Genomic DNA, 16,083 nt, shown 5'->3' with positions numbered 1-16,083 from the left:
TAAAATATTATTATTGTTCTGCCCAAAGACAGGTTCATAGTTTAATAGCACTACATACCAACAATTTCCATTCTCTGCCTTATTTATCATTATTATTATTATTCACATTACTGTTTTCATGCTTCTGAGTCCTGTTTATCGCCTTTCAATTCCTTATAATCTCTTCTCTCGCGTAAATCGTCAATCATTTCAATAATTAGCTGCTAATTTGTCACAATAACTAGTTGTGTCTCGTGTTTTAAGGCAAATTGCTGTAACTTCTCATATCGCAACGAAATTTTTCAGGAATATTAAATGTTTTCTATAAATTATTATAAATACTGTAAGATTTTCTAATATTTATAAGAATTAAATAAATTGAATTACAAAGTTAAAATTATTTATTTAAAGTATATAAGTTAGCTTTAAAACTTTAACAAGAATTAAAATTAAAATCTGAATTATTGTCGATATGCAGCCATTTTTTTCCAAAAGCAATTATTTTGTCAAAACAAACATAAAGTTTTATGAATCATTTAAATCGGATGCTTAGTTCTCTCAAAAACTGCCATTTTTTGCACATTTAGCTCGATATCTCCGAAACGGTTGGATCTGCCTTTGCCAAAAACCAATCACCACTTCGTCTCGTCATTACAAATTGAATGTTTATCGGACCATTCAAATCGGATGCTCGGTTCTCTCAAACACCCGATTTCTATTTTCTGCACTCTTTGCTCCGTATTTCCGAAACGGCTTGACATGTCTTTTCCAAAAACTAATCAGCACATCTCCCTATCAAGAGGAATCAAATATTTTTTGAACCATTCAAATCGGTTGAAACGTGCGCCCGAAAACTGAACATTTTGGCATACCTCACAAAAAATGGATGTGTGTGTGTATGGATACAATCACGGTTCGAAAATGTCATGTGGTGCTATGTCAGTAACAAGTAGATTTGTAATACAAATATACTTTAAGATCAATAAAATTTAAGAAATTCATTTGTATTACATATGAAAATTAAATTATTTACTCTATAAAATAAAATAATTTTTTTACAGATGCATTGATGGCTATTATGGGGATCCTGTGTTAGATCGAAATATTGCTTGTCGACAATGCCCGTGTCCGGGTACTATGGATTCTGGTCACTCTTATGCCTCTACATGTTACTTGGACAGAAATACCAATGACGTAGTATGCAATTGTGATGTTGGCTATAGAGGTAAAATTACATTTACCGTAAATATATGTTTAATTAATAATACTTGATCTTCTAAAACAACGCGCAATATTAATTGGTGATATATTTGTAGAGAAATGGACTTAAAGTGAATTCATTGTGTTTTTGATTGTAAATGATATTTTTAGTTACGCTTATAGCTTAAAAAAGAATATAATTTATATTTAAGAAAATAATATAGATTATATGCATTTTAATATTTTTGCCTGTAGATGGAGTTGGAACTCCTTTCTTATGTGATTACTATAAATAACTTCAGTTGTATATCATTGATTTATTGTTGTTAGGTGCCCGTTGTGATGTATGTGCGGAAAATTACTTTGGACATCCAGAAACTCCAGGAGGCCGTTGCGAATTGTGTGATTGCAGCAATAATACAATTATCAATACTGCTGGTAATTGTGACCCTATGACAGGAATATGCTTGAAGTGCATGTATGATACTACTGGTGATCACTGTGAATACTGCAAAGAAGGATATTATGGTGATGCCAAATTGCAAAAGTGTGAAGGTCAATGATTTTACTTATTATATATATGCTTGAATACAGTTTGTGTTATGCACTGATATTTTTTGATTTGTCTGCAGAATGTAAATGTGATATGTTGGGCACAATTAGATCTGAACAGTGCAATAGAATAAATGGTCAATGCCCTTGTTTGCCAAATGTTATGGGAAAAAAGTGCGACGAATGCATACCTGATCATTGGAAGATTGCTTCTGGTGAAGGCTGTGAACCATGTAATTGTGATCCCATTGGCAGTATTTCGAGTCAATGCAATGTGGTAACTATTAAGCACTATATATATGTATACATATATATATATATACATATATATATATATATATATATATATATATATATACTTTATATTATTATATATGATTCTACAATTTTTAAAAAGGAAGGATGTTTACGATGTTTAGAGTCACATTTTCCCAACCGAAGTAAAATGGATTATCTTTTGATATGGTATTGTTTCACAATAATGTATTTTCAGAAGTGTTTTTTTGGCTTTTGATTTATTTGATACTAGAGTTTTGCGAAATAAAACTAATATGATTTATCTGAACTGGCTGAGATTTTTTTTGACCAAAGACGAAGTAGTATAATATGAGAATTTATTGTAATATCTCTTCTCCAGTTTTTGTAGTCGCTAATGTCCATCATGTTGAGATTTAGTTGATGTAACTGTTCATTTATTGTATGTACGATAGGTGCTGAAAATTTTGTTTGCAATAACTGTTGTTTTTTACAACGATATGTCGATAGAGATCTGTGACATTGTTGCAAGATTCTTTGGAATCTATTTTTTTTTTAGGAATGAATAATGAGTATGTTAGCTTGTACCCTAAATTTTTATACATTATAATATTTTTATTTAAGTGTGTGATATTAATTTTTACCAAATCATATTCAGTACTTGGGAAATTGTGAATGTAAACCAGGATTTGGAGGAAAACTTTGCAACCAATGTCAAGCAAATCACTGGGGTGATCCTAACATTCATTGTCAAGGTAAACATTTTTACATGCATGTATAGACATATATGTAATTTATCCATATATACATATGTACAATTTATCCATACATATATATATATATATATATATATATATATATATATATATATGTATATATATGCGTGTGGGCGCGTGTATGTGATCTCAATAATAATATAAGCAAAATTTAAAATTTTTATTTATTCAAAATGACTTTTCATAAATGATCTTTTTCGTAAATATGAACAATAATAAAAATGGTAATGAAAAAATCTAAATGATAATTTCAATAATATTGCACTTTACATTTTTTATAACTAATTGTATAGCTTTGGTATATTCAAATTCAGAAAAATATTGTGGCATTTTATATATAATAAAAAATAGAGCAGAAAAATATAGTGGCATTTAAATTTCATAGCATTGTTTACAAAATCTGCAGATATGACAATAATATCAATATATTATTAACAGGTAATGACTGTTAAAATGTTAACTATATGCAACCAAATGTAAAAAGTGACTTTATTATAATGCTTACAATTGGGCGTTGATAGTTGTATTCATAAAATAAGTAAAAAGAATGCGTGTAAGGTACACGCGAAAATTTAAGTAAAACTTTTTTGCTATTGTGCGAGATGACATTCATAAAATAATTCTGAATAATGTTTATTAGTAATATTGTAATACTTGTGATACACACATTTATTAGTTTCAATCATTATACATATTTATATAAAAATAAATTATAAATTATACATTCATAATAGCATTAAAAATATTTATAATATTTGAAAACATTAATGTAATTAAAGTCATACCTACTCCAAATATGACATGATTGGTTTGTCATTGTTATTAGCATTTAGAACTTGAACCTTCATTAGAGAAATGAAGTAATTGCTGATTAATAAATCCTATAATATTTGTTCACACAGTGGATTATGCTAAACAATGCCTAAAGAAATATTGTTTTTGCAACTTCACTCATCATGTAGTAATTTTGTTTGAACAACTGTATGTAATAAAATTAACATACATTCATTCACTGCTTGTATGTTTTTTTACGTTTTTGCTGATGATACAAGTTCATTCTTTGAGCAGCTGTAATATCTGTCTTGCCTATAAAAATATTTTTCATTTAAATAACTTCAAAGATTTATAGAAACTACGAATAATATAGAAATTATTTCAATAAACTTATGTTTCGTACACGGCACAAATGTTTATTATTTTTATTATAATTATTTACGGGGAACTTAGTAAAATATTCTTCTGATTCAGGATTTTTTTTATTAAATCAAGATTTGTACTGTACGATGTAACTTTAAAATGTTTATTTACCTATGCCGATTTCCTTATTGATATCGGTACAACTAAGCACAATCGGCGCGTATACAAATGATTTCATTGAAAGCGAATAACGAACAGTTCGGGCGCAACGGACTTCCGTTGCATTTGTACAGCTTTACTTCCTAGTCGCGCCTAAATAATTTTTACTTCAATAAATATAATGTGGCAGCACGTTGTTATGCAGTAGTCTCAACTAGTGTAATAAATGATGGTAGCTTGTTTTTATTGTCAGTGAATATGAATTAATGAATTGTGTATATTTAATATCTATGGTATTTTCAGCATGTAATTGCGACCTGACCGTGTCGGTCTCGGAGCAATGCGATCATCAGACTGGCTCGTGCATATGCCTTCGTGGAGTTGGCGGACATAAGTGCGAGAGGTGCGCTCGCGGCTATCTCGGCAACCCTCCACGGTGCGATTCGTGCGGCGAATGTTTCGAGAATTGGGACCACGTGCTCGATGAACTTAAAAGTATGTACTTGTTAGCTTTTATTCTTTCATTATATCGCAAAATTTGAAATAAACATGTCTTTGAAATAAACAGTTCATCAATTTTATTATATGTTTGACTAATCTTAGAAGTTAAACTAGCTGTAAGTGGAATTCTGTCTTAAGGCAATTAAGGCATCGTGCCTTAAGGCAAATTGCTGGAACTTCCCGTACCAAAAATTATTATTTTTTTAAAAACGATCAACATTTTTGAAAAAAAATTACTTTGAAAAAATAAGATTTTTGAGAAACTATAAATTGGACAAAAAATTACTTTTTCTGAAAAAAAAATTAAAAAAAAAAAAATATTTAATTTTTTTTTTTGAAAAAAAATTTTTTTTCTTTATTTTGACATGGAAGATCTGAACTTTTTTTTCAAAGCAATCGTACTGCTTTAACTGCATAGGGACAAAATATAAAGCGCGTAAGCGCCGCGTCGCTGTCTAACGCATAAGCATTGGTACGGGACCCATAGGAATGCAAACAAAATTTATACTTATTGTTAAAATCTCTATAAAATATCTGATAATTTGATGTGCATATGTCTAATGATCATTTTTGACCGCCAAATGGCTAATTTTTTTACTTTTTCCTCCATATCTCCGAAACGGCTAGATCTACCTTCATGAAAATTTTATCGATTCTTCATCTTGTCAATACAAGTGAAATGTTTTTTTAATTATTCAAATCGGACGCTCCGTTCTCTTAAAAACTGAGTTACCGTTTTCGGCACTTTTTGCCCCGTATCTTCGGAACGGCTAGACCTGACTACGCCAAAAACTAATCAGCACGTCTCCTTATCAATACGAATCGAATGTTTTTTGAATTATTCAAATCGGTTGATCGGTGTTCCCGAAATCGTCGACGAAAATTTGTATCCGCACATACATACACACACGCACACACACACACACACACACACACACACACACATACATCCATTTTTTCTAAGGTATGCCAAAATATTCAGAAACCTTTGAAACGTCGAGAAATGCAAAAATTTTCATTTTCGATTTTTTTGCGATTACTACAACTTGCCCTACGGGAAGTAAATAAACATGTCTGTACTACAAGATCATCAATTTTATTATATGTTTGACTAATCTTAGAAGTTAAATAATTTCAAAATTATCAAATAAAAATTATTTTATATTTTAACTAATTTATGATGTTCTTAAGTTGAATGTGCTTATTCTAATGTGAAAATATAAATAAATTTAACCCTTTGCACTTCATCACTCAAAAGTTCCATACTAGCGTGAATGGCTACAATGGAGTGCAAAGGGTTTAATACATTATTCGTATTAAACATCTGAGAAAAGAGTACTATTGCTGATAAATGGCATGTTGCAGCAGAACTGCAAAGTTTTTTTATATTGAGTTCTTTCACTCAATAATAATCTTTGACTCACTAGCGTGAATGGCTACAATCGAGTGCAAAGGGTTTAATACATTATTCGTGTTCAAACGGCAACATCCGAGAAAAGAGCACTCTTGCTGATAAATGGCATGTTGCAGTAGAACTGCAAAGTTTTTTTATATTGAGTTCTTTCTTATATATAAAAATTGCTTGTGAAACATAGCATTGTATCTACTAATAATGTACTGGATAAGTGTCTGGATAACTAGATAACTATCATTAATCATATAACATAACTATAATCATTGTATATTTGAATCAGTTGCATGTTAATTAAAATAAATAAAAATTTGAAAGTTAAATTGCTTGACCAGTTAAGTGATAAGAATGTTTTAAAAAGGCTCATGTGGCATTGTGAAGAGCTGTTTAGTCGTTGATTTGATGTTTTTATTTTAACAATATACTTGATTCCGTTGTAGTATATAGCGATTTTTATCATTTACGAATTATGTACATTATAATTTGTTTGAAAAACGATTTTCGAATTAAAAAAAATAAATCTTTAGTATTTTTGAAAGATTTTCGTTTTTTTTTTAATGATTTACAATTTATTTGAAAAAAAAAATTTATGTATTAAAGTAATTTTATATTTTCTACCTTTTTAACTTCCCGTAGGGTAAGTTATTGTAATGGGCCGAAAATCGGAATTGAAAATTTTTACATTTCTCGACGTTTTGAAGGTTTTTGAACGTTTTGGCATACCTCAGAAAAAATGGATGTGTGTGTGTGTGTGTGTGTGTGTGTGTATGTATGTATGTATGGATACAAATTTTCGTCCACGTTTTCGGGCGTACGGATCAACCGATTTGAATGGTTTAAAAAACATTCGATTCCTATTAATAAGGAGAAGAGCTGATTAGTTTTTGGTAAAGACAGGTCCAGCAGTTACGGAGATAAGGAGCAAAGAGTGCAGAAAATAGAAATCGAGTTTTTGAGAGAACGGAGCATCCGATTTGAATGATCTAAAAAACATTCCATTAGTAATGATTGGGAGAAAGGGTTATTAGTTTTTCGCAAAGGCAGGCCCAGCCATTTCGGAGATACAGAGCTAAATGTACAAAAAATGGCAGTTTTTGAGAGAACTAAGCGTCCGATTCAATTGATTCAAAGAACTTTCTGCTTGTCTTAACAAAATAATTGATTTTGGAAAAAAAAAATTTGTACAATTTTTTTTTTTTTTTTTTTTTTAATTTTTTGTATGTCGAAAATAATTCAGATTTTATTTTTAATTCTGACTATAGTTCTAATATACTTTAAACAAATAATTTCAACTCTGCAATTCAGTTTATATAATTCTTATAAATATTAGACAATAATACAATATTTATAATAATCTATTTGAAAACATTCAATATTCCTCAAACGTTTCGTTACGGTACGGGAAGTTCCAGCAATTTGCCTTAAGGCACGATGCCACCCACCCCACTAGTTTAAAAATTAATTTATCAACATATGATTTTTACTAAATTTGTTTTTGATATCTGTTAATAATATGAAAGTTCCAGTTATTAACTTCCCGTAGGGTAGGTTATTGTAATGGGTCGAAAATCGGAATTGAAAATTTTTACATTTCTTGACGTTTTGAAGGTTTCTGAACGTTTTGGCATACCTCAGAAAAAATGGATGTGTGTGTGTGTGTGTGTATGTATGTATGGATACAAATTTTCGCCCACGTTTTCGGGCGTACGGATCAACCGATTTGAATGGTTCAAAAAACATTCGATTCCTATTGATAGGTAAAAGAGCTGATTAGTTTTTGGCAAAGGCAGGTCCAGCCGTTTCGGAGATACGGAGCAAAGAGTGCAGAAAATAGAAATCGAATTTTTGAGAGAACGGAGTATCCGATTTGAATGATCTAAAAAACATTCAATTAGTAATGATTCAGAGAAGTGTTTATTAGTTTTTGGCAAAGGCAGGCCCAGTCATTTTGAAGATACTGAGCTAAATATGTAAAAAATGGCAATTTTTGAGAGAACTAAGCGTCCGATTTAAATGATTCAAAGAACTTTCTGCTTGTCTTAAGAAAAAAATTGATTTTGGAAAAAAAAATTTTGTTCATTTTTTTTTTTTTTTTTTTTTTTTAGTTTAGTTTTTTGTATATCGAAAATATTTCAGATTTTATTTTTAATTTTGACTATAGTTCTAATATACTTTACAAATAATTTCAACTCTGCAATTCAGTTTATATAATTCTTATAAATATTAGACAATGTTACAATATTTATAATAATCTATTCGAAAACATTCATTATTCCACGAACATTTCGTTACGGTACGGGAAGTTCCAGCAATTTGCCTTAAGGCACGATGCCATAATTGCCTCAAGACAGAATTCCACTTACAGCTAGTTTACTTTAGGATTGAGATAGCTATTTTAATATACATAAAATGATGAGGCACCACTTAAATTACAAATTACAAACTTATATCATTTTTTTTTCTTATTTTACATATTATTATAACAATAATATTCAAATGTTTCAGATCAAACTGCGGCAGTGATTGCTGAAGCTAAAAATATTAAGACTGTTGGGGCTACTGGAGCGTATACAAGTGAATTCAAAACTATGGAAAAAGAATTAAATGATATTGGTGAAATGCTTCAAAATGCTTCAATTAGTTCCAAAATTGTAGAAGATTTGGAAAACATTGTTGCTGATCTGAGGTGTGATTAATAATTAATATTATGTATATATATATATATATATATATATATATATATACAGTGCTGGATTTACAGTAGGGGCAATCGGGGCTACTGCCCAGGGCGGCAAATTTTGGGGGGCGGCAAAATTTGGATAGTGAGAAAAAATTCTATACAATATAATCAACTTTTTTTAACATTTTTTATTTCAAGAAATCTAATTAACAAAACATAATATGATTGCAATGCAAAATTTGGGTTGAAATAAACGTTAACTAAAACTCATTATTTTGCCTTGCCTCCCTCTCCGAACGTAAATTATCAAATTGGTTAATAAGTTATCAAATTTGGCAATTTGGCTAATATAAAGATCTGTAAACAAGCTGAAAGTTTAAGAAAAATATGTTCTTCAGTTCTCGAGCTCTCTTAAAATATACGTATTTGTGCACTACCAAGCTTATAGCGTCGAGAAAAAATTTAAACTAGTGACTCATGGCACTGTGCCTTAAGACAAATTACTGAAGCTTACCGTACTGAAAATTACATCTTATAAAGAGCTTTAAATTTCATTGAAAAATGAAAAAAAAGATTTCTAAAACACATCCTTGTATTTTGAAATTTTAAAACTATGAACTTTTTGCAAAGCAATCGCGCTGCGTAGCTGTTTCAGATAAGAAATATCGATACCAAAAGCTAATCAGCACGTCTCCCCATCAATACAAATCTAATATTTTTTAATTATTCAAGTCGATTTCGAGAACACAGATCAACCGATTTATAATTCAATTCCTATTGATAAGGAGACGTGCTGATTAGTTATTTGTCAAGGCATGTCCTGTTTTGAAGATACGGGCCAAAATGCCAAAAATGATAATTCAGTTTTTGAGAAAAAAGCGTGCAATAACATTCAAAAAAAAAATAAATTACAGAATAAATACCTGCTTAAATTTGTGGGGGGCAGGATTAGCGGTTTCGATGATCCAATAAAAAAAATTTGAAAAAGAAATATTTGGCGGACAAAAGTGATCATAAGACATATGCACATTAAATTATTTTAACATATTAAATAATTAAAATATTTTAAAGATATAATAACAAGTATAAATTTTGTTTACATTTATATAAGTTCTGTAACATTGTTTATCAGTTAGACTGCGACGCGGCGCTTACGCGCTTCTATGTACCTCGCAGCTGAAGCAGCGCGATTGCTTTAAAAAAAGTTCGAAAGTTCGTAAAATTTCAGGGATGGGGCGGCATTTTCGTCAGTGCCCCGGGGCGCCAAATTTCTAAATCCGGCCCTGTATATATATATATATATATATATATATATATATAGTGTCTTAAATTTTCTCAGTTTGGAATATATTTTTTAACATCTTTGACAATATTTTATGAAATTTTGACTAAAGTGACTTGATAGTATTTAGACAAATTACAAAGATCCAATAAACAATTTATTGCATTATTACATATTGAGAAACAGATATGATACTTAATTGATTTCAGGCAAAGGCATAATACATCATTGAATAGTCTGCAAGATACAATATCTGAAGTTGATAATACTGCCCATGAAATCAAACAAGCTGGATTAAAGTTAGATTCACTTAAGTCGAAAGGTGATGAACTGAAAGAACAGGCCTCTAATTTGAAACGTCATAATACACAGTTGCAAGAAGGTATTATTGAAGGAGCTTTGAATCTTACATTGGAATCCAAGTATAGAGCAGTATTAGCAGAGGCAAACGCCCAAAATGCTCAGGTAATAAAACAATAAAATATGATGTGTTTTTTTTATATTAAAATGTATGCAATGATAATTGAAATTTTACAATTTAAGCATGAATAATAAATGATTGAATTGGTTTATGTATATTAAAATCAATGCACTTTTTAATCATTGTTATGAATATTTAATTTTTGTGTAACATTTACATATCCTAATTTGGAAAAAAATATAAATATTAAAACAGTTGGGTTTTTTATCATTCATAGAAAATGTTATCTGCATACTATATTAAAGTTTTATGTAGTATTTTAAATATAAAATAATTTATTATGTTATATTATTTATTAATGGTGCGTAATGGAGCTATCAAGAAATTAATATCATAATGATAATTAATGGTTTCAGAATGCGCTGGCTGATTCAGAACGCCAATGCAAACGTACAGAAGTTCTTGTGCAGAGAGCTGGGGCGATGTATAATAATAGTAAAGCGCAGAACAAAGATAGTTTAAATGAACTTGAAAATGAGATGACTCTTTTGCAATCTAACATAGCAGATTTGAATGAACGTGTAAGTACGTTATTTATGTTTGACCTGCTTTCAATTTTTTATGTTATTTTTCTAAATTACTCACCATCAACAGATCTGTGGAATGAGAAGTGAACAATGCGACACGCTGTGTGGGGGCGCCGGTTGTCCTTTTTGTGGTGGAATAACTTGTGAAAATGGTGCTATGAATAAGGTAGAGCAGGCTCTGGATTATGGAACAGATGCTGAAAATAAAATTCGCGAAAAGGAACGCCAATCTGACACATTGTTGCGTAATGTAAGTAAATTTTATCTTGATGAATCACAACTCTATTATTTGAATATTGTCTACTGCTATTCGCCATAACTAAGCTGCTGAATTAGCTTCATATACTTTATTATATATCTTTTCTTTGTATAAACTTGTAACATTTCCTACATTTTTGCTTTTCTCAAAATTGATCGTTTTGTCAATACAAGCAAAAGGTTTTTTGAATCATTCAAATCAAATACTTCGTTCTCTTAAAAACTACAATTTTTTGCATATATTTAAAACAGCTGGACCTGTCTTTGCCAAAAACTAATCACTACTTCTCCCTAACATTATGAATTGAATGTTTTTTTAATCTGTCTTTGCCAAAAACTAATTAGCACAGCTCTCCATCAATAGGAGTCGAATGATTGCTCACACACACACATATATTTTTTTAAGTCATGCCAAAATGTTCAGAAACCTCTAAAACGTGAAGATATTTATTTGCAAAAAAAAAATTTTTGATTTTTGAAAGATTATCATAACGTACCCTATGGGAAGTTAAATATGTGTATTAATAAATTATTCATTCAATTATTCTCATTTTTGCATTTAGATTCTGCATATATAATTTAGTACATATTGTATTAGTAGACAGAATATAGATTCAACATTGTTGAATAAGTTGTTGCTTGTTTTAATATTATATTTAATAGTAAAATTAAAAACAATAATAAATGCACAGTTTTTAATTTATTTCGTTTCAACAGCATAATTTTTTAGAATGATTTCAAAGAATTTTTGGTTGTATTTTAAAGCATTTTAAAATTGCTTTTAAATGATTTTTAAAAAGAGATAATTCTTTATTCAGACAAGACAAGTTCCAATAGTCTGAAAATTAAAAACTAAAATTGTGAAAAAAGAAATAAAATTTTAATTTCTACAATTAAAAATATTTTATCATATTGTAACAAAATATGATTTGAACTTTTAGCTAGCACAAGCTAAAAATGATGTGACTGAGGCAAAAGAGAAAGCTAAGATGGCAATGAAAAGAGCGAATGAAATCTATACAAACACAGAGGAAATTTTGAAACAAGGATTAGAAATATTGAACGATGGCAAAGATGCTTTGGATATGGCTCATTCAACTCCGTCGGAAATTCGTTCATTGGCAAATGAGGTATTTGATAATTTAACTATTATAATGTATATATATATATATATATATATATATATATATATCTGAATCAAATTGAAATATTTTAACCAAATATAATTTTTAAAATATTCAATAAAAATATATACATAAAAAGTTATTTTTCTTTTGCAGACTTTAGGAATGAATATACAATTAGAACCAGCGCAAATTGAAGAGCTTAGCACGAAAATTACTTCGACTGTGAAGGATCTAACTGATATTGATGCTATTTTACATGATACTGAAAATGATCTCAAAGAAGTTGAACAATTGAAGAACCAGAGTTTAGCTACAAAGTAAGTAGAAAATATTCAAAGTTTAATTTATGCAAAGTTGTGGATACAAATGATTGGTTATATGTATATTAACATCATTGAATGCAATCATGAAATCGGTATTTCAACTAAGTTTTCGACGATTGTACATATATTTAACTGTCGAACAATATAAAATAAAGTAGCGGTGCAAATGACAACTTGAGCTGATAAAACTACTTGGGCTTAGTAGTTTATTTTAAAAAATATTGATAAATAATATTTTTAATGGATACGCATAATCTGAATTTGAATAACAATGCAGAAAATTGATGATTGCGTTTTTTAATAAAAAAATGGGTGGAGCTCATATGGCAATCCCAAATCCGTATTGAAATTTCTAGAAATGTAGACCCTATTTTGTTATTTAAACGATTTATATGCTAATTTATAGGTCCTCATGTAAAAATTTGGCACACCAATTTATAACTTCATGATTTGGCAATAGACTATAGAAATCAGACCTTACACAACGATCTTCACATTGAATTTATAAACAGATACAAAAATAAACACTGTCAAGCATTTTCAAAAACTAGAACATCATTCAAATTCTATAGTCACTCAGCTTCTTGAGACAAAATTTCAAGAAGACTGAAGAAGAAACTGTCCAATGATAATATTGAAACTATATCTTTGCATATATGAACAGTATTGGAGAATTTACTTATTGGAGTGGTTCTTCATCTATTGATATAATATTTATTACAATAATTTATATGTGTGTTTGAAAGTGTATGTGTGTGTATGCATGTGAGTGAATAATTAAAGTCAAATATCTCATATAATTGTACTGTATTCTGATTGCTATTGAAAATTAAAAAAAAATTGGTTGAGATATCATTTAAAAAATGCCCAAAGTTATTTTTGAATAATAAAAGATATTGAAAAATAATTAATGTGGTTGTAATCACAGTGGTTTCAACTATAATATTTATAACAAATATTATTAACAAATAATCTTATTTTAGGGAGACATCAATGAACGTCTTGCAACAAGTGAACTCGGTTGTTGACTCGTTGCGCGAAGCGAAAGAAGCACAAGTTTCAGGCAAAAAGGACATGGAACTCGCTAACAGTACTATCCTTGCCGCGCAGAACTTACTCGATGAGGTATTAGTCATTTACATTTTAAACTATTTTTATTTGGCGATATTCGATATTGGGTAGTACTGCCCTAAGACAGGTCTGTGAGTTGAGTTAAACTCAAACTCGATTCAGGGAAGAAGTAGTGTGAGAGTTTTTTCCATTTTTATTGCATACCGCAGTGCCATTTAAATCACTTACATGTGCTTTATATTGAACCGTTTATATTTTTTAGATTGCTCAAAAATCGATATCAGCGCAGCGTAGTGCTAATGATACATCGAATCGTGTACTATTACTGAAAAGCCAACTTGCTTTGCTTCAGCAAAATTTTTCTAAAAATGACAAAGAAACTAAAACTTTGAGGGATGGCGCTAAGAAAGTTCTAACCATAGCCGAAAAAGCAAAAGAGGATGCCGAAGAGGTTTGTTGTTATTATATTTTATCGCACATTTATCAAATTTATTTTATATTACAATTTCTATTTTTTCAATCTCATAATTTGCCTGTTTTTCTTAAGACGTTTGGTATTGTTTATTCATAAATGATTTTATTTTATTGAATATAAATTGTTTGAAAGTTTTAAATACCCTGGTATTTAAATAATTTTGATGCCATTTTATAGACGCGCGAAAACGTCGAGCCTTATGCTTGCTCGTCGCTCTTGCAAAGCGACTTTATATGGGTGTTCTTGTACCGCGCGTACTAGCTTAAGTTTTTCCAACTTTTCTCCCAAAGTTCCACTTAGATTTAAATGAATTTTTGAATAATAGAAGAAAAATGTACAGGCTTTCGAATGATGCTAATATAAAAGTAGTCAAACAAGCCGCACTGGTAGAAAATGGAAAATGAAAAATCATTTTCACCTTTTCACGCACTAACAAATAATTTTTTCACATTATTTGTTATTAACAACATAGACAAGATCAGTATTAATAAAATGACGTTAACAGTTTTTCGATATCTCTCATATTTCCGACAAAAAGTGAGTTTGAAAAAAGGGGCCACTTTCACATGTTTTCACTGATATCTCGTCCAAATGATGAGCTACGGATTTGAAATTTGGTATTTCGAATTTTCTCAAAAATACCTATAGAATGGCATCAAAATTATTTAAATACCAAAGTGGGGCCAATTCTGTATGGAAACACGCCCATACCCTTTAGAAATTTTTATTTGTCACAATTTTTTTTTTTTCGATCTGGTAGTGTTTTTTCTTCTAATTACAAAATGTTAACCTGCAATGTTTTTTGTCTATTTTAAGATGTTAGGTATAAATTTTTTGCTATAAATTATCTTATCTTTTTAGAAAAAAATTATGATCCATTTGAATTGGGATTCTGTTGTGCAAATTTTATTCTTGTAAGGGTTAATTATGCATGATTATGTGCTTATATTTTGTATGTTAAGTGAGTTGTTGATGTTCATCAGAGAATGTCATACAATTTGATGAACAATATGTTTGCATATAAATATTTATATATATATATATATATATATATATATATATAATATATATATATGACTCCTTAAAAATTCTAGCTAAGAAATAAGCACCAAGATGCTGAAGAGTTGTTAAGAAAAAAACAGAAGGAATCATCTGAAACACAGAAAAAAGCAAATAATTTATTACAGAGAGCTGATAATCTTACAATTGCAACTAAAAACCATTTGCAATCTTTACAAAGTAAGTATCTTTACTAAATAAGATATAAAACCATAAACAAACAAGTGCAGAAACCTTTCTTTATAATGAATGTCAATTATAATAGTTTCGTCTTGAAATATTCAATTAAAAACAAATATGTAGTTTTATTACCCTGGTTAAATTTAGTATTGTATTATGTGTATTTATATTTAGCATTTTTATATGACCAATACTTTATATACTATTTTTTACTCTATTTACTATTTTGATTACAATTATAATAATTTTTATATAGCATATTTTGATTACAACTTATAATGATTTTTATTTTAGACATGGATGCTGCAAACATGAATAATACTAGTATGATGGAACATTATAAAATAAAAATAAATGATCTTCTAGTGGTAATAAACACTCAATTTGATACCATTAAGAAAAGATCTGAGCACTATAGATCATGCTAATTAATATTATCATATATATTTGATACTTTGTATTGTCTATTATACAAATAGTCAATTAAAAATTATATAAATTATCGTAAGTTTTAATCTATAGATTTTTATACTTAAACAGAAATAAATTAAAACTACAATTAAATATAATCTAAATATTGACAGTGAAATACTAACGTCTACCTTATAAAATAATTCTTATATTTAAATAGTGTCTATTATCAAACAAAA

At 29.1% G+C, this 16,083-nt stretch overlaps 1 protein-coding gene across 1 annotated transcript in view; it reads left to right on the top strand.

Annotated features, from left to right (window-relative positions):
• LOC113374910 (laminin subunit beta-1-like) overlaps positions 1 to 15,861 on the top strand; it is a 36,392-nt gene extending 20,531 nt beyond the window's left edge. The window contains exons 16-30 of the mRNA XM_026614872.1: positions 1,041 to 1,204; positions 1,510 to 1,734; positions 1,812 to 2,008; positions 2,645 to 2,741; positions 4,362 to 4,553; positions 8,476 to 8,656; positions 10,142 to 10,397; positions 10,770 to 10,934; positions 11,008 to 11,190; positions 12,140 to 12,328; positions 12,479 to 12,642; positions 13,632 to 13,773; positions 13,982 to 14,170; positions 15,289 to 15,433; positions 15,728 to 15,861. Coding sequence (XP_026470657.1) covers positions 1,041 to 1,204; positions 1,510 to 1,734; positions 1,812 to 2,008; positions 2,645 to 2,741; positions 4,362 to 4,553; positions 8,476 to 8,656; positions 10,142 to 10,397; positions 10,770 to 10,934; positions 11,008 to 11,190; positions 12,140 to 12,328; positions 12,479 to 12,642; positions 13,632 to 13,773; positions 13,982 to 14,170; positions 15,289 to 15,433; positions 15,728 to 15,861 — 2,623 coding nt within the window. The remainder of the gene's footprint in view (positions 1 to 1,040; positions 1,205 to 1,509; positions 1,735 to 1,811; positions 2,009 to 2,644; positions 2,742 to 4,361; positions 4,554 to 8,475; positions 8,657 to 10,141; positions 10,398 to 10,769; positions 10,935 to 11,007; positions 11,191 to 12,139; positions 12,329 to 12,478; positions 12,643 to 13,631; positions 13,774 to 13,981; positions 14,171 to 15,288; positions 15,434 to 15,727) is intronic.
• Positions 15,862 to 16,083: the final 222 nt, after the last annotated feature.

Source organism: Ctenocephalides felis, unplaced genomic scaffold (genome assembly GCF_003426905.1).
Source record: "Ctenocephalides felis isolate EL2017-DRISC unplaced genomic scaffold, ASM342690v1 CF-g0.4_SCAFFOLD_01886, whole genome shotgun sequence".
In the NCBI taxonomy this organism is placed as follows: domain Eukaryota; kingdom Metazoa; phylum Arthropoda; class Insecta; order Siphonaptera; family Pulicidae; genus Ctenocephalides; species Ctenocephalides felis.
The sequence above is the reverse complement of the archived record's forward strand: the minus strand, read 5'-3'. Positions and strand labels throughout refer to the sequence as shown.